The sequence below is a fragment of the Oncorhynchus gorbuscha genome, linkage group LG07 (genome assembly GCF_021184085.1).
Source record: "Oncorhynchus gorbuscha isolate QuinsamMale2020 ecotype Even-year linkage group LG07, OgorEven_v1.0, whole genome shotgun sequence".
Taxonomy (NCBI): domain Eukaryota; kingdom Metazoa; phylum Chordata; class Actinopteri; order Salmoniformes; family Salmonidae; genus Oncorhynchus; species Oncorhynchus gorbuscha.
Genome location: NC_060179.1, coordinates 79651558 through 79674057, shown reverse-complemented (window position 1 = coordinate 79674057; position 22500 = coordinate 79651558). Strand labels below are relative to the sequence as shown.

At 46.6% G+C, this 22500-nt stretch overlaps 1 protein-coding gene across 2 annotated transcripts in view; it reads left to right on the top strand.

Moving 5' to 3' along the window:
- Positions 1-22500, top strand: part of LOC124040408 (serine/threonine-protein kinase LMTK1-like) — a 129161-nt gene that overhangs the window by 58579 nt on the left and 48082 nt on the right. For both annotated transcript variants that reach the window (XM_046357572.1, XM_046357570.1), the window contains exon 2: positions 3067-3200. In XM_046357572.1, coding sequence (XP_046213528.1) covers positions 3067-3200 — 134 coding nt within the window. The remainder of the gene's footprint in view (positions 1-3066; positions 3201-22500) is intronic.

The following is a 22500-nucleotide window of genomic DNA, read 5'->3' as shown; positions in this document are numbered from 1 at the left end:
TCTCCTCTGTCTCCTCTCTCTCCTCTGTTTCCTCTCTCCTCTGTCTCCTCTGTCCTCCCTGTCTCCCCCGTCTCCTCTTCTCTTCTGTCTCCTCTCTCTCCTCTGTTTCCTCTCTCCTCTGTCCTCCCTGTCTCCTCTCTCTCCTCTGTCCTCCCTGTCTCCCCCCGTCTCCTCTTCTCTTCTGTCTCCTCTGTCTCCTCTCTCTCCTCTGTCTCCTCTGTCCTCCCTGTCTCCTCTCTCTCCTCTGTCCTCCCTGTCTCCCCCCGTCTCCTCTTCTCTTCTGTCTCCTCTCTCTCCTCTGTCTCCTCTGTCCTCCCTGTCTCCTCTCTCTCCTCTGTCTCCTCTGTCCTCCCTGTCTCCTCTCTCCTCTGTTTCCTCTCTCCCCTGTCTCCTCTCTCTCCTCTGTTTCCTCTCTCTTCTGTCTCCTCTCTCTCCTCTGTCTCCTCTGTCCTCCCTGTCTCCTCTCTCTCTTCTGTCTCCTCTCTCTCCTCTGTCTCCTCTTCTCTTCTGTCTCCTCTCTCTCCACTCTCTCCTCTGTCTCCCCTGTCTCCCCCCGTCTCCTCTCTCTCCTCTGTCTCCTCTCTCTCCTCTGTCTCCTCTGTCCTCCCTGTCTCCTCTCTCTCCTCTGTCTCCTCTCTCTCCTCTGTCTCCTCTGTCCTCCCTGTCTCCTCTCTCTCCTCTCTCTCCTCTGTCCTCCCTGTCTCCTCTCTCTCCACTCTCTCCTCTGTCCTCCCTGTCTCCCCCCGTCTCCTCTTCTCTTCTGTCTCCTCTCTCTCCTCTGTCCTCCCTGTCTCCCCCCGTCTCCTCTTCTCTTCTGTCTCCTCTCTCTCCTCTGTCCTCCCTGTCTCTCTTAGACTCCTCTGTCTCTTCTCTGCCCTCCCTTCTCTCCCCTGGTCTCTCAATAAAGGCTGTATTAGCTCTATTAATATCTGAGACCCTCCTTCAGTATTAATAGAGAGCTCTGTTCAGCCCTGGCTTTGGTACCCCCCCATTGTACCTTCAAACTTGTGTAGACTAAACGAAAACTAACTGTACTCCCGTCTCTTGCCTGGCCATTTCTCCACAACACAAATATTACAGTGTGTGAATGTGTGTGTGTGTTTGACATGGACCGACAGAGCTGAAGGCTGTAATCCTCCAATCTGTTTCTGTGGCGACCGCTGTCCCTCTCAACCCTGTGTTGTGTAAAAATACATGTTGAGGCTCACTGACAAAAACCAGATATATTATATATATCACATACACATGAGATGTTATTGCCGATGTTATTGGTCACATAATATAATATAATAATATAATAATATAATATAATAATATATGCCATTTAGCAGACGCTTACACATGGTTAGCAGATGTTATTGGTCACATACACATGGTTAGCAGATGTCATTGGTCACAGACACATGGTTAGCAGATGTTATTGGTCACATGGTTAGCAGATGTTATTGGTCACATGGTTAGCAGATGTTATTGGTCACATACACATGGTTAGCAGATGTTATTGGTCACATACACATGGTTAGCAGATGTTATTGGTCACATACACATGGTTAGCAGATGTTATTGGTCACATACACATGGTTAGCAGATGTTATTGGTCACATACACATGGTTAACAGATGTTATTGGTCACATACACATGGATAGCAGATGTTATTGGTGACAGAGACATGGTTAGCAGATGTTATTGGTCACATGGTTAGCAGATGTTATTGGTCACATGGTTAACAGATGTTATTGGTCACATACACATGGTTAGCAGATGTTATTGGTCACATGGATAGCAGATGTTATTGGTGACAGAGACATGGTTAGCAGATGTTAATGCGAGTGTAGCAAAACGCTTGTAAATTAGTCAATGCAACATGCAGATTATAATGTAAAGTGAGAGAAATTCACCAACATCAACTCAGAACTTTAATTCATATTTCAGCGTAATTCCATTTCGTCTTACATCGTGCGTGTGTGTGTGTGTGTGTGTGTGTTTGTGTTTCACCTTACATCACAATTAGACAGTGAAAGTACTGTAGATTGTGTCTGAAATGGCACGGTTCACTATAGTGCACTACTTTATACCAGGGCTCAAAGGGTAGTGCACTACTTTAGACCAGGGCCCAAAGGGTAGTGCACTACTTTAGACCAGGGCCCAAATGGTAGTGCACTACTTTAGACCAGGGCCCAAAGGGTAGTGCACTACTTTAGACCAGGGCCCAAAGGGTAGTGCACTACTTTAGACCAGGGCCCAAAGGGTAGTGCACTACTTTAGACCAGGGCCCATTAGCAAGGCACTAAGCCGTAACTGCTCTGGAAAAGAGCGTCTGCTCAATGACCAGGAATAACTCATGTCTTTGGTAGAAGAAGATGCTAGTGCCTCGGCAGCGTGATGTTCCGTCTGGCTTCTTCTTCTACACGATCGCTGCTACTATCGGATCCTTTTAACCACTGTAACCAATCTCACTTATGTATCTTATGTGTATATACACTGAGTGTACAAAACATGAGGAACCCCTCTCTTTCCGACCGACCAGGTGAATCCAGGTCAAAGCTATGATCCCTTATTGATGTTAAATTACCTTTAATCAGTGTAGATGAAGAGGAAGGATACAGGTTCAAGAATGATTTTTAAGCCTTGAGATAATTGAGACGTGGATTGTGTATGTGTGTCAGAGGGTGAATGGGCAAGACAAAAGATTTAAGTGCCTTTGAATGGGGGTATGGTAGTAGGTAGAGTATGGTAGTAGGTAGAGTATGGTAGTAGGTAGAGTATGGTAGTAGGTAGAGTATGGTAGTAGGTGTCAGGCGCACCGGTTTGTGTCAAGAACTGCAACGCTACCGGGTTTTTCTCGCTCAACAGTTTCCAGTTTGTATCACAGGAGGTTGGTGGCACCTTAATTGGGGAGGACTGTCTGATGGTAATGACTGGGTTGTTTCAAAGGGAAGCATAGGCCCAGATACTCCTTCATTGACCTAATGCGAGTCTCTTTTTATTTAATTTTTTTCAAATTTCCCAACTGTGTCAATAAAGATATTGATTGGCTCTCTGGTTGTATTAACTCTGTCTTGCAGATGGCGCTCCGCTAAGTGGGATGTCTTGGCCGTCTTCTCTGGCGGTTGTGGCTGTTTCCTTCTCTGGTCTCTTCACCTTCGTCTTCCTCATGCTGGCCTGCCTCTGCTGCAAGAAGGGGCATATCGGCTTCAAGGTGAGACACACACACACACACACACACACACACACACACACACACACACACACACACACACACACACACACACACACACACACACACACACACACACACACACACACACACACACACACACACACACACACACACACACACACACACTCTCTCTGGTGACCCATTTTGAAGTGCTGTTAACAGAAGTGTCTTTAAACCTCAGAGCTGCTGACATCCTTTAGATGGGTTTTCTGCTCTCGGTTAAAGACCTCTTCCAGAGACTCTCTGCTACTCTACCTGGAGGAGGGCACGTTCAGTTCTGACCTTTTCAGCAGAGCGAATCACTTTTCACTGAATGAATCTCCTAGCTAGTTTCTTCTACTGCAGGCATGAGCTTGTGTAGGCGGACGCGAGTCATACGGGCGCAAGTCATACGTGAGTGAGTCATATGTGAGTGAGTCATATGTGAGTGAGTCATACGTGAGCGAGTCATATGTGAGCGAGTCATATGTGAGCGAGTCATATGTGAGTGAGTCATATGTGAGTGAGTCATATGTGAGCGAGTCATATGTGAGTGAGTCATATGTGAGCGAGTCATATGTGAGTGAGTCATATGTGAGTGAGTCATATGTGAGTGAGTCATATGTGAGTGAGTCATATGTGAGCGAGTCATATGTGAGTGAGTCATATGTGAGCGAGTCATATGTGAGTGAGTCATATGTGAGCGAGTCATATGTGAGTGAGTCATATGTGAGTGAGTCATACGTGAGTGAGTCATATGTGAGTGAGTCATACGTGCACAAGTCATATGTGTGCGTGCGGGAGTGACATCTTCATCGATGCCCATCTGACTCCAAAACAGAAGGCATCTCCCATACAGTGGTTTCTACAGGCTACTTATATTCCTCTATCCCCAGAGGGAAACATAGGCACAGATACTCCACTAATGTCTCATTAACATAATGCAAGTCACCTACTGTCCCTTCCCCCTCTGCTTCAAAGGGAGATTCAAGCCACAGTGACTTTGAAAAGTACAATAAGAAAAAGAAAGTGAAGAACTGGGGAAGGAGGTCATTCCTGAGGCCTGTCGGGGATCTGTCACTGGGGAAGGAGGTCATTCCTGAGGCCTGTCGGGGATCTGTCACTGGGGAAGGAGGTCATTCCTGAGGCCTGTCGGGGATCTGTCACTGGGGAAGGAGGTCATTCCTGAGGCCTGTTGGGGATCTGTCACTGGGGAAGGAGGTCATTCCTGAGGCCTGTTGGGGATCTGTCACTGGGGAAGGAGGTCATTCCTGAGGCCTGTTGGGGATCTGTCACTGGGGAAGGAGGTCATTCCTGAGGCCTGTTGGGGATCTGTCACTGGGGAAGGAGGTCATTCCTGAGGCCTGTTGGGGATCTGTCACTGGGGAAGGAGGTCATTCCTGAGGCCTGTCAGGGATCTGTCACTGGGGAAGGAGGTCATTCCTGAGGCCTGTCAGGGATCTGTCACTGGGGAAGGAGGTCATTCCTGAGGCCTGTCAGGGATCTGTCACTGGGGAAGGAGGTCATTCCTGAGGCCTGTCAGGGATCTGTCACTGGGGAAGGAGGTCATTCCTGAGGCCTGTCAGGGATCTGTCACTGGGGAAGGAGGTCATTCCTGAGGCCTGTCAGTGATCTGTCACTGGGGAAGGAGGTCATTCCTGAGGCCTGTCGGGGATCTGTCACTGGTGTGGGAGAACATTCCTAAGGCCTGTCAGGGATCTGTCACTGGGGAAGGAGGTCATTCCTGAGGCCTGTCAGGGATCTGTCACTGGGGAAGGAGGTCATTCCTGAGGCCTGTCGGGGATCTGTCACTGGGGAAGGAGGTCATTCCTGAGGCCTGTCAGGGATCTGTCACTGTGGAAGGAGGTCATTCCTGAGGCCTGTCGGGGATCTGTCACTGGGGAAGGAGGTCATTCCTGAGGCCTGTCAGGGATCTGTCACTGGGGAAGGAGGTCATTCCTGAGGCCTGTCAGGGATCTGTCACTGGGGAAGGAGGTCATTCCTGAGGCCTGTCAGGGATCTGTCACTGGGGAAGGAGGTCATTCCTGAGGCCTGTCAGGGATCTGTCACTGGGGAAGGAGGTCATTCCTGAGGCCTGTCAGGGATCTGTCACTGGGGAAGGAGGTCATTCCTGAGGCCTGTCAGGGATCTGTCACTGGGGAAGGAGGTCATTCCTGAGGCCTGTCAGTGATCTGTCACTGGGGAAGGAGGTCATTCCTGAGGCCTGTCGGGGATCTGTCACTGGTGTGGGAGAACATTCCTAAGGCCTGTCAGGGATCTGTCACTGGGGAAGGAGGTCATTCCTGAGGCCTGTCAGGGATCTGTCACTGGGGAAGGAGGTCATTCCTGAGGCCTGTCAGGGATCTGTCACTGGGGAAGGAGGTCATTCCTGAGGCCTGTCAGGGATCTGTCACTGGGGAAGGAGGTCATTCCTGAGGCCTGTCAGGGATCTGTCACTGGGGAAGGAGGTCATTCCTGAGGCCTGTCAGGGATCTGTCACTGGGGAAGGAGGTCATTCCTGAGGCCTGTCAGGGATCTGTCACTGGGGAAGGAGGTCATTCCTGAGGCCTGTCAGGGATCTGTCACTGGGGAAGGAGGTCATTCCTGAGGCCTGTCAGTGATCTGTCACTGGGGAAGGAGGTCATTCCTGAGGCCTGTCGGGGATCTGTCACTGGTGTGGGAGAACATTCCTAAGGCCTGTCAGGGATCTGTCACTGGGGAAGGAGGTCATTCCTGAGGCCTGTCAGGGATCTGTCACTGGGGAAGGAGCTCATTCCTGAGGCCTGTCGGGGATCTGTCACTGGGGAAGGAGGTCATTCCTGAGGCCTGTCAGGGATCTGTCACTGGGGAAGGAGGTCATTCCTGAGGCCTGTCAGGGATCTGTCACTGGGGAAGGAGGTCATTCCTGAGGCCTGTCAGGGATCTGTCACTGGGGAAGGAGGTCATTCCTGAGGCCTGTCAGGGATCTGTCACTGGGGAAGGAGGTCATTCCTGAGGCCTGTTGGGGATCTGTCACTGGGGAAGGAGGTCATTCCTGAGGCCTGTCAGGGATCTGTCACTGGGGAAGGAGGTCATTCCTGAGGCCTGTCAGGGATCTGTCACTGGGGAAGGAGGTCATTCCTGAGGCCTGTCAGTGATCTGTCACTGGGGAAGGAGGTCATTCCTGAGGCCTGTCGGGGATCTGTCACTGGTGTGGGAGAACATTCCTAAGGCCTGTCAGGGATCTGTCACTGGGGAAGGAGGTCATTCCTGAGGCCTGTCATGGATCTGTCACTGGGGAAGGTTTAATTCCTGAGGCCTGTCAGGGATCTGTCGCTGGGGAAGGAGGTCATTCCTGAGGCCTGTCGGGGATCTGTCACTGGGGAAGGAGATCATTCCTGAGGGCCTGTCAGGGATCTGTCACTGGGGAAGGAGTTCATTCCTGAGGCCTGTCGGAGATCTGTCACTGGGGAAGGAGGTCATTCCTGAGGCCTGTCAGGGATCTGTCACTGGGGAAGGAGGTCATTCCTGAGGCCTGTCAGGGATCTGTCACTGGGGAAGGAGGTCATTCCTGAGGCCTGTTGGGGATCTGTCACTGGGGAAGGAGGTCATTCCTGAGGCCTGTCAGGGATCTGTCACTGGGGAAGGAGGTCATTCCTGAGGCCTGTCAGGGATCTGTCACTGGGGAAGGAGGTCATTCCTGAGGCCTGTCAGTGATCTGTCACTGGGGAAGGAGGTCATTCCTGAGGCCTGTCGGGGATCTGTCACTGGTGTGGGAGAACATTCCTAAGGCCTGTCAGGGATCTGTCACTGGGGAAGGAGGTCATTCCTGAGGCCTGTCATGGATCTGTCACTGGGGAAGGTTTAATTCCTGAGGCCTGTCAGGGATCTGTTGCTGGGGAAGGAGGTCATTCCTGAGGCCTGTCGGGGATCTGTCACTGGGGAAGGAGATCATTCCTGAGCGCCTGTCAGGGATCTGTCACTGGGGAAGGAGTTCATTCCTGAGGCCTGTCGGAGATCTGTCACTGGGGAAGGAGAACATTCCTGACGCCTGTCAGGGATCTGTCACTGGGGAACGAGGTCATTCTCTCTATACCCGTCTCTCTCTCTCTCTTTCTCTCTCTCTCTCCACATCTCTCTCTCCCCATCTCTCTCTCTCTCTCTCTCTCTCTCTCTCTCTCTCTCTCTCTCTCTCTCTCTCTCTCTCTCTCTCTCTCTCTCTCTCTCTCTCTCTCTCTCCACATCTCTCTCTCTCCACATCTCTCTCTCTACCCATCTCTCCCTTTCTCTACCCTTCTCTCTCTCTCTACCCATGTCTCTCTCTACCCATCTCTCTTTCTCCCTCTCTCTCTCTACCCATCTCTTTCTCTCTCTCCCCATCTCTCTCTCTCTACCCATCTCTCTCTCTCTCTCTCTCTCTCTCTCTCTCGCTCACTCTCTCTACCTGTCTTTCTCTCTCCACCCGTCTCTCTCTCTCTTCCCGTTTCTCTCTCTCTACCCGTCTCTCTGCCTGTCTCTCTCTCTACCCGTCTCTCTCTCGCTTTCGCTAAACCCATCTTTCTCTCTCTACCCTCTCTCTCACTCTCTCTCCATCTCTCTCTCTCTCTACCTGTCTCTCTCTACCGATCTTTCTTTCCCTTCTCTCTCTCTCTCTACCCGTCCCTCTCTCTACCCGTCTCTTTCTCTCTCTCTCTACCCGCCTCTCTCTCTCTCTACCCATCTCTCTCTCTCTCTCTCTCTCTCTCTCTCTCTCTCTCCCGTCTCTCTCTCTCTCTCTACCCGTCTTTTTCTCTCGGCCCATCTCTCTCTCTCTCTCTACCCATCTCTCTCTCTCTCTCTCTACCCGTCTCTCTCTCTCCCCATCTCTCTCTCTCTCTCTCTCTCTCTCTCTCTCTCTCTCTCTCTCTCTCTCTCTCTCTCTCTCTCTCTCTCTCTCTCTCTCTCTCTCTCTCTCTCTCTCTCTACCTGTCTTCCTCTCTCGACCCATCTCTCTCTCTCCACCCGTCTCTCTCTACCCGTCTCTCTCTACCCGTCTCTATACCCCGTCTTAGGTCTGAGTATTTGTCACAGTGTAATAGGAAATGCAGCTCTGTCTCTACCTCTCCCCTGGAGCAGAGTGATCACAGCCTGTCCTCTCTGGGCAGCCAGGTTTGTCTGTGACGACCGGTCTCTATAGCCAGACTGTCCTCTCTGGGCAGCCAGGTTTGTCTGTGACGACCGGTCTCTATAGCCAGACTGTGCTCTCTGAGTCTGTACCTAGTCAATGTTTTCCTCAGTTTTCTATCAGTCACAGTGGTCAGATAGTCTGCCATCATGTACTGTCTGTTTACGACCCATCTCTCTCTCTCCACCCGTCTCTCTCTACCCGTCTCTCTCCACCCGTCTCTCTCTACCCGTCTCTCTCTACCCGTCTCTATACCCGGGAAAGAAATATTGTCTCTCTCTTCCCGTCTCTCTCTCTCTCTACCTGTCTCTCTCTCTACCCGTCTCTCTCTCTCTCTACCCGTCTCTCTCTCTCTACCCGTCTCTCTCTCTACCCGTCTCTCTCTCTCTCTCTCTCTCTCGCTCTCTCTCTCTCTCTCTCTCTCTCTCTCTCTCTCTCTCTCTCTCTCTCTCTCTCTCTCTCTCTCTCTCTCTCTCTCTCTCTCTCTCTCTCTCTACCTGTCTCTCTCTCTACCCGTCTCTCTCTCTCTCTACCAATCTCTCTCTACCCGTCTCTCTCTCTCTCTCTCTCTCTCTCTCTCTCTCTCTCTCTCTCTCTCTCTCTCTCTCTCTCTCTCTCTCTCTCTCTCTCTCTCTCTCTCTCTCTCTCTCTCTCTAGTCTGCCATCATGTACTGTCTGTTTATAGCCAAATAGCATTGAAGTTTACTTTGATATTTTGTGGTGTCTTTCCAATAGGTGATATATTTTTATTTTGTTTTGTGTTGATTTGGTTGGGCCAGATTTTCTGAGTTCTGTCCTGATGCTCTATGGGGTTGGTTTGGGTTGGTGAACTGAGCCTCAGAACCAGCTGGCTGAGGGGACTATTCTCTTTTTTTGATCTCTTGGCATTTGTAGAGCTGTGTGATGGAATGTTTTGGGGTCACTTGTTTTTCGATGGTTGTAAAATGTGATGGCTCTTTTTTCTATTCAAATGAGGAGGGGGTATTGGCCCAATTCTGCTCTACATGCGTTATTTGGAGTTTTTCTTTGCACTTGCAATACAGCCTTGCAAAACCATGCATGCAGTATTTAGATTGGATGTTTGTCCCATTTGGTGAATTCATTATTAGAGAGTGGACCCCATACTTCACTGCCATATAGAGCAATTGGTTCTATAACTGATTGAAACATTTTGAGCCAGATTCTAATTGGAATTTCGATTTTGATGTTCCTTTTAATGGCATAGAAGGCTCTTCTTGCTTTGTCTCTCAGCTCATTCACAGCCATGTGAAAGCTACCTGTGTTACTGATATTTAGTCCTAGATATGTGTAGTTTCTGGTGTGCTCTAATAGAACTGTGTCAAAATAGAATTTATATTGGTCATCCTTATTTCCGGACCTTTTTTGGAATATTGTGTTTTTTTTTAGGTTAATGGTCAGAGCCCAGGTCTGACAGAACCTGTGGTTAATGGTCAGAGCCCAGATCTGACAGAACCTGTGGTTAACGGTCAGAGCCCAGGTCTGACAGAACCTGTGGTTAACGGTCAGAGCCCAGGTCTGACAGAACCTGTGGTTCACGGTCAGAGCCCAGGTCTGACAGAACCTGTGGTTAATGGTCAGAGCCCAGGTCTGACAGAACCCGTGGTTAACGGTCAGAGCCCAGGTCTGACAGAACCTGTGAAGATGATCTAGGTGCTGCTGTAACCCCTCTTTAGTGGGAGACAGCAGCACCAGGTCATCTGTGTACAGCAGATACATGATTTCAGTGTTGTGTAGGGTGATACCAGGTGCTGACGATTCTTCTAATGTTTTTGCCAATACATTTATGTAGATGTTAAATAGTGTTGGACTTATTGGGCAGCCCTGATTCACTCCCCGTCCCTGAGAGAAGAAGTCTGTTTTCTTGTTGCCAATTTTAACCGCACATTTGTTTTTAGTGTACATTGATTTAATAAAATAATGTGTTTTCCCTCCAATAACACTTTCTATTAGTTTATAAAAAAGACCTTCGTGCCAAAATGAATCAAATGTTTTCTTGAAATCTACAAACCACGAGTAGATTTTGCCTTTGTTTTGGTTGACTTGTTTGTCAATTAGAGTGTGGAGGGTGGACATGTGGTCTGTTGTACCATCATTTTTTAGAAATCCAATCTGGTTTCTGCTCAGGACATGGTGTTCATCAAGGAAATGATGTAGTCTGCTGTTGATAATATAGCAGAGAATTTCCCCCAAGTTGACATTAACGCAAATTCCTCTGTTATTCCTCTCTCTCTCTCTCTCTCTACCCGTCTCTCTCTCTCTACCCGTCTCCCTCTCTCTACCCGTCTCCCTCTCTCTCTCGCTCTCTCTCGCCCCTTCTCTCTCTCTCCCTGTCTCTCTCTCCAGCTCTCTCTCTGTGTTTCTCTCTCTCTCTCTCTCTCTCTCTCTCTCTCTCTCTCTCTCTCTCTCTCTCTCTCTCTCTCTCTCTCCTCTCTCTCTCTCCCTGTCTCTCTCTCTCTCTCTCTCTCTCTCTCTCTCTCTCTCTCTCTCTCTCTCTCTCTCTCTCTCTCTCTCTCTCTCTCTCTCTCTCTCTCCCCGTCTCTCTCTCTCGTTCTTCTCTCTGTCACTTGCTCTGTTTGAGAGACAGACAGGGCAGAAGTAATTAACATGAGCTCTCTCTCCTAGTAGGAGATATGGCCATATGTCACCGTGTCTTTCTGACTCTTTCTTTTAGAGAAATGACAAACACATCAAGTTGGAATCATGAGTTTATCATTTACTGTCAGCTAAATGGTAAAGGAATATGAATTCATAGTTTCTACTGTAAAGAAAGATGGGACTTCATAGCAGCTGTATGTGCGTGCGTGCGTGTGTGTGTGTCTGAAACATCCTGTATGTGTAGGCCTCTACAGTATAGCACGACATTTTTATATATATATATATGAGTCTTTTTTGTGCGGTCTAGGAGAATACTCAGGGAGAGAGGGATTAAGATAGAGGAGAATACTCAGGGAGAGAGGGACAAAGATAGAGGAGAATACTCAGGGAGAGAGACTAAGATAGAGGAGAATAGTCAGGGAGAGAGAGACTAAGAAAGAGGGGAGGTGGAGGAGATGTGAGAGAGGATAAGGAGAGAGAAGAGACGAGAGGAGAGAGAGAGGAGAGGTAGAGGAGAGGAGAGAGAAAGGAGAGGGACAGAGAGGAGGGAGAGAGGAGAGGAGAGGAAGAGAGAGAAGAGCGGAGAAAGAGAGAGAAGAGAGATGAGAGGAGAAGGAGAGAGGAGAGGGAGAGAGAGAGAGAGGAGAGGGAGAAAGAGAGAAGAGGAGAGGGGAGAGAGAGAGAGAGAGGGAGAGGAGAGGGAGAAAGAGATGAGAGGTAGAGAGAGAGGAGGAGAGGGAGATAGAGAGAAGAGGAGAGGGAGAGGAGAGGGAGAAAGAGAGGAGAGGTAGAGGAGGGGTAGGGGAGAGGAGAGGAGAGAGAAAGGAGAGGGAGAGAGAGGAGAGGGAGAGAGAGAGAGAGAGGAGAGGGAGAAAGATAGGAGGGGAGAGGTAGAGGAGGGGTAGAGGAGAGGAGAGGAGAGTGAGAGAGAGGAGAGGGAGAGAGAGAGAGGAGAGGGAGAAAGAGAGGAGAGGAGAAAGAGTCAAGCAGGGTAAAAGGAAAGGGCAGAGGAGAGGGAGAGAGAGGAGAGGCAGAAAGAGAGGACAGGAGAGGTAGAGAAGGGGTAGAGGAGAGGAGAGTGAGAGGGAGAGAGAGAGCGGAGAGGGAGAAAGAGAGGAGAGGAGAGGTAGAGGAGGGGTAGAGGAGAGGAGAGGAGAGAGAAAGGAGAGGGAGAGAGAGGAGAGGGAGAGAGAGCGGAGAGGGAGAAAGAGAGGAGAAAGAGTCAAGCAGGGTAAAAGGAAAGGGCAGAGGAGAGGGAGAGAGAGAGAGAGGAGAGGGAAAAAGAGAGGAGAGGAGAGGGGAGAGAGAGAGAGAGAGAGAGAGAGGGAGAGGAGAGGGAGAAAGAGATGAGAGGTAGAGAGAGAGGAGGAGAGGGAGATAGAGAGAAGAGGAGAGGGAGAGGAGAGGGAGAAAGAGAGGAGAGGTAGAGGAGGGGTAGGGGAGAGGAGAGGAGAGAGAAAGGAGAGGGAGGGAGAGGAGAGGGAGAGAGAGAGAGAGAGAGAGGAGAGGGAGAAAGAGAGGAGGGGAGAGGTAGAGGAGGGGTAGAGGAGAGGGGAGGAGAGTGAGAGAGAGGAGAGGGAGAGAGAGAGAGGAGAGGGAGAAAGAGAGGAGAGGAGAAAGAGTCAAGCAGGGTAAAAGGAAAGGGCAGAGGAGAGGGAGAGAGAGGAGAGGCAGAAAGAGAGGACAGGAGAGGTAGAGGAGGGGTAGAGGAGAGGAGAGTGAGAGGGAGAGAGAGAGCGGAGAGGGAGAAAGAGAGGTAAGGAGAGGTAGAGGAGGGGTAGAGGAGAGGAGAGGAGAGAGAAAGGAGAGGGAGAGAGAGGAGAGAGGGAGAGAGAGAGCGGAGAGGGAGAAAGAGAGGAGAAAGAGTCAAGCAGGGTAAAAGGAAAGGGCAGAGGAGAGGGAGAGAGAGAGAGAGGAGAGGGAGAAAGAGAGGAGAGGAGAGGGGAGAGAGAGAGAGAGAGAGAGAGAGAGAGGGAGAGGAGAGGAGAGGGAGAAAGAGATGAGAGGTAGAGAGAGAAGAGGAGAGGGAGAGGAGAGGGAGAAAGAGAGGAGAGGTAGAGGAGGGGTAGGGGAGAGGAGAGGAGAGAGAAAGGAGAGGGAGAGAGAGGAGAGGGAGAGAGAGAGAGAGAGGAGAGGGAGAAAGAGAGGAGGGGAGAGGTAGAGGAGAGAAGAGAGAAAGGAGAGTGAGAGAGAGGAGAGGGAGAGAGAGGAGAGGGAGAAAGAGAGGAGAGGAGAAAGAGTAGAGGAGGGGTAGAGGAGAGGAGAGTGAGAGGGAGAGAGAGAGCGGAGAGGGAGAAAGAGAGGAGAGGAGAGGTAGAGGAGGGGTAGAGGAGAGGAGAGGAGAGGAGAGAGAAAGGAGATGGAGAGAGAGGAGAGGGAGAGAGAGAGCGGAGAGGGAGAAAGAGAGGAGAAAGAGTCAAGCAGGGTAAAAGGAAAGGGCAGAGGAGAGGGAGAGAGAGCCGGGAGGGGGAAAAGGGGTGAGAGGGCTTGAGGAAGGGCATACCCCAGAGCCCACAGTACATCCGGCCCCATACGCCCCAGGGCCTTCATCTGGAATTAGAAACAGCCTCTCCCAGAGCAGGAAGAGGAGATGATAGGAATATTTATTGTGTGTGTGTGCGCGTGTGTGTGTGTGTGCATGTGTGTGCTCGTTCAACCTTGTGGGGAAGAGGCCTGCTCTGCACATGTTCCCCGGCAGGAGAAGAGAGGGATTGATAGAAGAGAAAGAACTAGAGAAGAGGGGAGAGAATGATGTCATGAGGATAGAATGTGTAAAGCCTTCCCTCCCACTCCTTTTTTCCTGCCTCACATTTTTGTGGGGGCTCAATTTCTCTCGTTTTTTTCTCACTTGTCCCCCCCCCCCACTTTCTTTCTTTCCTGTCTCTCTCCCTGCCTCCTCTCGGGAGGAGGACAGTAACTGCTTGTTGGACAGGGAAACACTTCTCCTCCCTTCTTTTCCTCTCTTTCTCTCTCCATCCATGACATTGACCATTCATTCTGGTGCTAGATAGAAGTCACTCTCAGCTGCAGGACCATGGTCTTACTGTCGGCTCTGCGTTTGGCACCGCCACCCACATGCCCTTCAAGCCAGCTGGGCCTTCACAGGGCCCCTGAGTGCATGTGTGTAGGTGGGAGGAGTGGTTTGGTTGGAGGAGTGGTTTGGTTGGAGGAGTGGTTTGGTTGGAGGAGTGGTTTGGTGGGGGTGGTGGTTTGGTGGTGGCGTGGGGTGGTGGGGGTGAAGTTTTCAGGTGCTTTCAGCTTGTTGTTCTGCTGAGACATTCGTGTACAGGGTACAAGTGAACTTGTGTCGTGTGAGTGACCAACATGCCGGCTTTCCCCAATGGAACTTGAGCTCAGGTAAGAACAGATTGATGTTATGTGGAGAGCCTGAACTCGAGCTGTGAATGAGTCTTAAAGCTGGTTGTAATAAAAATGATTTAATTTGTATTGTTTTTAGCGGAGAGTTCTTTGATGCCATTAAATGAAACCAGTTAGCACAATACTTTGTTTCTACAATTGTAAAGCGAAATTGGGTCCTTGAAGAACGATGTAAAAATGTAATGCATTATTTGTATTATTTTTGTGTGAGAGGACTGGGAGAAGGCTGGGAGAGGGCTTTGAAAGGGCTGGGAGAGGCCTGGGAGAGGGCTGAGAGAGGTCTGGGAGAGGTCTGGGAGAGGGCTGAGAGAGGTCTGGGAGAGGTCTGGGAGAGGGCTGGGAGAGGACTGGGAGAGGGCTGGGAGAGGGCTGAGAGAGGGCTGAGAGAGGGCTGAGAGAGGGCTGGGAGAGGGCTGAGAAAGGGCTGGGAGAGGCCTGGGAGAGGGCTGAGAGAGGGATGAGAGACGGCTGGGAGAGGGCTGGGGTAGAGGGCTGAGAGAGGGCTGAGAGAGGACTGGGGGAAGGCTGAGAGAGGGCTGGGAGAGGACTGGGAGAGGGCTGGGAGAGGGCTGAGAGAGGGCTGGGAGAGGGCTGGGAGAGGGCTGGGAGAGGGCTGAGAGAGGGCTGGGAGAGGGCTGAGAGAGGGCTGAGAGAGGACTGGGAGAGGACTGGGAGAAGGCTGAGAGAGGGCTGGGTGAGGACTGGGGGAAGGCTGAGAGAGGGCTGAGAGAGGGCTGGGAGAGGACTGGGAGAGGGCTGGGAGAGGGCTGAGAGAGGGCTGGGAGAGGGCTGAGAGAGGGCTGAAAGAGGGCTGGGTGTTTAGGTGAGATCTATGTAGCTGTATGTGTGGGAGAGAGATGTGAGTGGATAGTTGTGTCTTTGTGTGAACTCTGTAGCTGTGCATTTTCCGGGAACTGTGCGTGTGTGATCTCTGTAATGGTACATGTTAGAGGGCTGTGTCACTGGAACTCTGATCCTGAAACAGATGTTTGGTGGGTCGCGAGGGGCCGTGTGAAGCTGAGGGGCCGTGTGAAGCTGTGGACTTGGAGACCAGAGGGAGTGTGTGTGTGTGCGTGTCTGTCTGTCTAGAGTGAGACTGCGTATGTGCATATGTGTGTGTGTTCTCTCGTGGGATAGGATTGAGCGAGGGATGGAAGGAGGGGTGAGGAGGATGGGGGGAGTCAGGGAAGTGGGTGCAGGACGAGTTTACAAAGGGTCACAGTTTTCCATATTTCCACCCCACCACTAAACTCCTTACAACTGAGGGGCTTTTACACTGATCCACTCTCCAAATCCTCCAATTCCCTCGCTCTCCTCCCTTCCCTTCCCTCTCTCTCTCTCTCTCTCTCTCTCTCTCTCTCTCTCTCTCTCTCTCTCTCTCTCTCTCTCTCTCTCTCTCTCTCTCTCTCTCTCTCTCTCTCTCTCTCTCTCTCTCTCTCTCTCTCTCTCTCTCTCTCTCTCTCTCTCTCTCTCTCTCTCTCTCTCTCTCTCTCTCTCTCTCTCTCTCTCTCTCTCTCTCTCTCTCTCTCTCTCTCTCTCTCTCTCTCTCTCTCTCTCTCTCTCTCTCTCTCTCTCTCTCTCTCTCTCTCTCTCTCTCTCTCTCTCTCTCTCTCTCTCTGAAAGCCATGGAGATCTCTCCAAGGGATTTCTTCTTTAATATCCAGTATGTATTAGTGTTCCAGAAAGGATCTGATGTCTTACAGTACACTGTTAAAATAAATTGCTTTTGGAAACCGAGCTTCCACCAACGTTAAGGAGACAAAACCTTCACATTGCTGGAGTATTGAAACATCATTCTGAGATATTTTGAAACATTACACGGTGTGTTGATTGATTAACTTAATCAAGAGTTGTGCAACACCTTTCCAGGGACTGGAAGAACTACCGGGAACATTTGAAAACACTCATTTGGTGTTTCAAGTTCTGTTAAGTACATAATTATACCACCACCTCTTCTATCGTATTGACTTCATTGACTTATGTATCTGATCATTTGCCAATTGAATCCATTTTGGTCGGCATTGTTGAGCACAGTGTTCAATCCACCAGAGTAAACTAGAGGTTTTACAACAAGCATCGCAGGATGTTGAATTTTGCTTCTGCTGTACCATCAAAAGTTGCAAATGTCGCAATGGGTCGTCTCGTCGTTGAACTTCATTTTGCCTGACGGTTCTAAAAATATCCGTTCGTCCGTTACACCTCATGGTACATGGTCCATGTACATAGTCTATCGGTAAATAGCCCACCCAATTTGACCTACCTCATCCCCATACTGTTTATATTTATTTACTTTTCTGCTCTTTTTCACACCAATATACCTGTACATCTGATCATTTATCACTCCAGTGTTAATCTGCAAAATTGTAATTATTCGCCTACCACCTCATGCTTTTTGCACACAATGTATATAGACACTCTTTTTTTTCTACTGTGTTATTGACTTGTTAATTGTTTACTCCATGTGTAACTATGTGTTGTCTGTTCACACTGCTTTGCTTTATCTTGGCCAGGTCGCAGTTGTAAATGAGAACTTGTTCTCAACTAGCCTACCTGGTTAAATAAAGGTGAAATAAAAATTAAATTAAATAAATGGAGCAACAAGCTGCTTCGTCCTACTATAGAACGATAATTTTCTTTCTTCAAACATGCACATAACATTGCATAAAAGAGTTTTGAATAATCATGACATTGTGTCAGAAGGTGAATGTGAAGCACATAACTGCCGGTCTCACAGTCATTGACTGTTAATGAACATAAACACATTTGGCATCTCCTGGCTTCATACAAACCACTGATGCAGACCTTTGGAACATCTACATTTTAAAAAGTCTAATAAATCCATGTAATATAGTCTACACCATCACAATAAATCCATGTAATATAGTCTACACCATCACAATAAATCCATGTAATATAGTCTACACCAGGGGTGTCAAACTCATTTCGCATCGTGGGCCACATACGGCCTAGGGAGATGTCAAGTGGGCCGGACCATTAAAATTATACCATACTCTGCTATAAATAACCAAAATAACATGTCTTTCCTTTGTTTTGGTGTAAAGAAGCACAAGAACATTAGGAAAATATTGAAATTTAAGGAACTATCCTTTTACAAAACATTTCATGAAACACCTCATATTTCCTTAGACAAATGTGCAATTTACTTTTATCATTCACAAATATGCATTGCAACTGATCCCACTGATTGTACAAAGGCACAAAACTTTAATTGGTACTGAAAAATATAGTAATGCACTTTAAGATTAAATGAGACTTTTAAAGAAATGAATTTTTAAACCACTTACACATACGCATATAAAATCTAAATGTAATCCCTGCGTACACCTTACAAACTAAGGAGAGTGATTTTAAATGTGTAATGAAGAAAGTGTTCGCCTGTCCTGTAAATCTGTAAACTTCATACATGAAACATACATACACATACAATACATACTGAAAATTTATGGAGTTGTATGAACAGTAGAATTCCATCACACAACTTTTGTTTTGAAGCTGCTGACTAACATTAAAGTGCACATTTTTTAAATCACCACAGTAAGGATTCATCTTCACAGAGCTGTATTCTTTCAATGCAAACCGTATCTAAGGCAGCATTTTAAAGGTGTTAGTCTAGTCTGGACTTGTATTTGTACCTGAAACTTGGCATCTTTTGGCCTGTACAAGTGCATCAACACCAGGTGTCATGTCCTGACTAGCTGTCACTTTCAGAATGTCATTTAAGTGCTTGTTTGTGAGCCTTGAACGCATTTTTGTTTTATTGATATTCATCACTGAGAAAATTTGTTCACAAAGGTAGGTTGTCCCAAACATGCACAAAATTTTAGCAGCCAGGGCTGTTAATTTGGGGTAACCTGGTAGTAGATACTGATAAAATCTGTCCAGACCTACAGAGGCAAATTTGCCCTTCAAATCTGCATCACACTGCAAATCAATTATCTCTAGCTGAATTTCGACCGGCAGATCAGAAGCTTTAACTGTGAAAGGTGAGCGAAAAACTGAAAATTCTGTCTCAAGTTCACCAAATACCTGAAAACGTTTCTCAAACTCCCGCAGTAGTCCTGCAATTTTGTCTTTGTACCGTTTCATGTCCGCATCAGGTCTGGTCACACACACATCTCTCAGACAGGGAAATGAGCAGGGTTGCCATTTGCCAGTTGCATCTCCCACAAAGTCAGCTTCAACTTAAATGCATGTATGTTGTCAGAAAACTGTGTGACAACTTTTTGCGGCCTTGCAACATTTTGTTCAGATTGTTCAAGTGTTCAGTAATATCAACCAAGAATGCAAGGTCCCGTAGCCATTCCTGAGATTGTAATTCCAACACCGGTTTTCCTTTTTCTCCATGAACTGTCCGATTTCCTCTCGTAGATCAAAGAAATGCCTCAGCACAGCGCCTCGGCTTAACCATCTCACTTCAGTGTGGTATGGCAGGCTGTGGGTAATGTTGCTGTCGCTGAGAAGTTTGTCAAACTGACGATGGTTCAGACCTCTGAATATGGCTTCGATGCTAATGCTCTTTCGCTAGCAATTAGGTAGCTGGCTTTTACCGCTGCTTCACTGACTTCTCGGCTCTGGATGAAAGTTGACTGCTGTTTCCTCAGACCCGCCAGCAATTCGTTAATCTTATCTCTTCTCAGTTGTCCTTGCAAGCCGTCATATTTTTCGCTGTGATGAGTCTCGTAGTGGCGTCGAATATTATATTCCTTCAATACCGAAACTTGTTGCAAACACACCAAGCACAAAGGTTTTCCGTGCATCTCTGTAAATAAATAGGACGTGGTCCATTTTTCTTTGAAAATTCTACACTCCTTATCTACTTTTCTCCGTTTGGATAACGACATTTTGGCTAATGATGGTGTAGCGGAGAGGTAGAGACCAAGGTATTAACAACGTCGTAACAAGCAGCAGATGGCGCATTGATACCGTCTGCTGTTTTCAGTCTGTCTCAGTGATGCGGCTTGTCTTCTACTCTGATGGAAAGAGTGCGCCCCTTAGCGGATAATCCATGAATTGCAGCGAATTAAAAATATGAATTCCATGTCTTTTATGCATTTTTTCCACTTTCAAATTATCCTGCGGGCCTGATCGAACCTCCTTGGGGGCCGGTTCCGGCCCGCGGGCCGTATGTTTGACACCCCTGGTCTACACCATCACAATAAATCCATGTAATATAGTCTACACCATCACAATAAATCCATGTAATATAGTCTACACCATCACAATAAATCCATGTAATATAGTCTACACCATCACAATAAATCCATGTAATATAGTCTACACCATCACAATAAATCCATGTAATATAGCCTACACCATCACAATAAATCCATGTAATATAGTCTACACCATCACAATAAATCCATGTAATATAGTCTACCTACACCATCACAATAAATCCATGTAATATAGTCTACACACCATCACAATAAATCCATGTAATATAGTCTACACCAACACAATAAATCCATGTAATATAGTCTACACCATCACAATAAATCCATGTAATATAGTCTACCTACACCATCACAATAAATCCATGTAATATAGTCTACACCATCACAATAAATCCATGTAATATAGTCTACCTACACCATCACAATAAATCCATGTAATATAGTCTACCTACACCATCACAATAAATCCATGTAATATAGCCTACACCATCACAATAAATCCATGTAATATAGTCTACCTACACCATCACAATAAATCCATGTAATATAGTCTACCTACACCATCACAATAAATCCATGTAATATAGTCTACCTACACCATCACAATAAATCCATGTAATATAGTCTACCTACACCATCACAATAAATCCATGTAATATAGCCTACACCATCACAATAAATCCATGTAATATAGTCTACACCATCACAATAAATCCATGTAATATAGCCTACACCATCACAATAAATCCATGTAATATAGTCTACACCATCACAATAAATCCATGTAATATAGCCTACACCATCACAATAAATCCATGTAATATAGCCTACACCATCACAATAAATCCATGTAATATAGTCTACACCATCACAATAAATCCATGTAATATAGCCTACACCATCACAATAAATCCATGTAATATACTCTACACCTTCACAATAAATCCATGTAATATAGTCTACACCAACACAATAAATCCATGTAATATAGTCTACACCATCACAATAAATCCATGTAATATAGTCTACCTACACCATCACAATAAATCCATGTAATATAGTCTACCTACACCATCACAATAAATCCATGTAATATAGTCTACCTACACCATCACAATAAATCCATGTAATATAGTCTACCTACACCATCACAATAAATCCATGTAATATAGCCTACACCATCACAATAAATCCATGTAATATAGTCTACACCATAACAATAAATCCATGTAATATAGCCTACACCATCACAATAAATCCATGTAATATAGTCTACACCATCACAATAAATCCATGTAATATAGCCTACACCATCACAATAAATCCATGTAATATAGTCTACACCATCACAATAAATCCATGTAATATAGCCTACACCATCACAATAAATCCATGTAATATAGCCTACACCATCACAATAAATCCATGTAATATAGTCTACACCATCACAATAAATCCATGTAATATAGCCTACACCATCACAATAAATCCATGTAATATAGTCTACACCATCACAATAAATCCATGTAATATAGCCTACACCATCACAATAAATCCATGTAATATAGCCTACACCATCACAATAAATCCATGTAATATAGTCTACACCATCACAATAAATCCATGTAATATAGTCTACACCATCACAATAAATCCATGTAATATAGTCTACCTACACCATCACAATAAATCCATGTAATATAGTCTACCTACACCATCAAAATAAATCCATGTAATATAGTCTACACCATCACAATAAATCCATGTAATATAGCCTACACCATCACAATAAATCCTTGTAATATAGCCTACACCATCACAATAAATCCATGTAATATAGCCTACACCATCACAATAAATCCATGTAATATAGTCTACACCATCACAATAAATCCATGTAATATAGCCTACACCATCACAATAAATCCATGTAATATAGTCTACACCATCACAATAAATCCATGTAATATAGCCTACACCATCACAATAAATCCATGTAATATAGTCTACACCATCACAATAAATCCATGTAATATAGTCTACACCATCACAATAAATCCATGTAATATAGCCTACACCATCACAATAAATCCATGTAATATAGTCTACACCATCACAATAAATCCATGTAATATAGCCTACACCATCACAATAAATCCATGTAATATAGTCTACCTACACCATCACAATAAATCCATGTAATATAGTCTACACCATCACAATAAATCCATGTAATATAGTCTACCTACACCATCACAATAAATCCATGTAATATAGTCTACCTACACCATCACAATAAATCCATGTAATATAGTCTACCTACACCATCACAATAAATCCATGTAATATAGTCTACGCCATCACAATAAATCCATGTAATATAGCCTACACCATCACAATAAATCCTTGTAATATAGCCTACACCATCACAATAAATTCATGAATTGTTTTAGACAGGTCTAAGGAAGCATGAAGACATAAATAAAATCTAGTCTATTTCAGAAGAAGTGTATTACTTAACCGTTCGATTGTATGGGAGACAGTCTGACAGTGTGTTTTGATGCTGCCCTTTACACTGTACACCCAGTGAACTCTCTTTAAAAACACAAACACAAATAGCCTGGGTTTTTCAGAGTACTTCTGTTCTGTTTTTAACAAGTACTTTGAGTTTACATTCAAACACCAGATCTCAAGTTGGACGCACTAACTTCTCTTGGTTTCATTACACAAGCATGGTGTTTTGAGTGTTTCCAGAGGATCTGTAGAGGATCTGATCTGATTCATTGATTCCTCTGATCTGATTCATTGATTCCTCTGATCTGATTCATTGATTCCTCTGATCTGATTCATTGATTCGTCTGATTCATTGATTCGTCTGATTCATTGATTCGTCTGATTCATTGATTCCTCTGATCTGATTCATTGATTCCTCTGATCTGATTCATTGATTCCTCTGATCTGATTCATT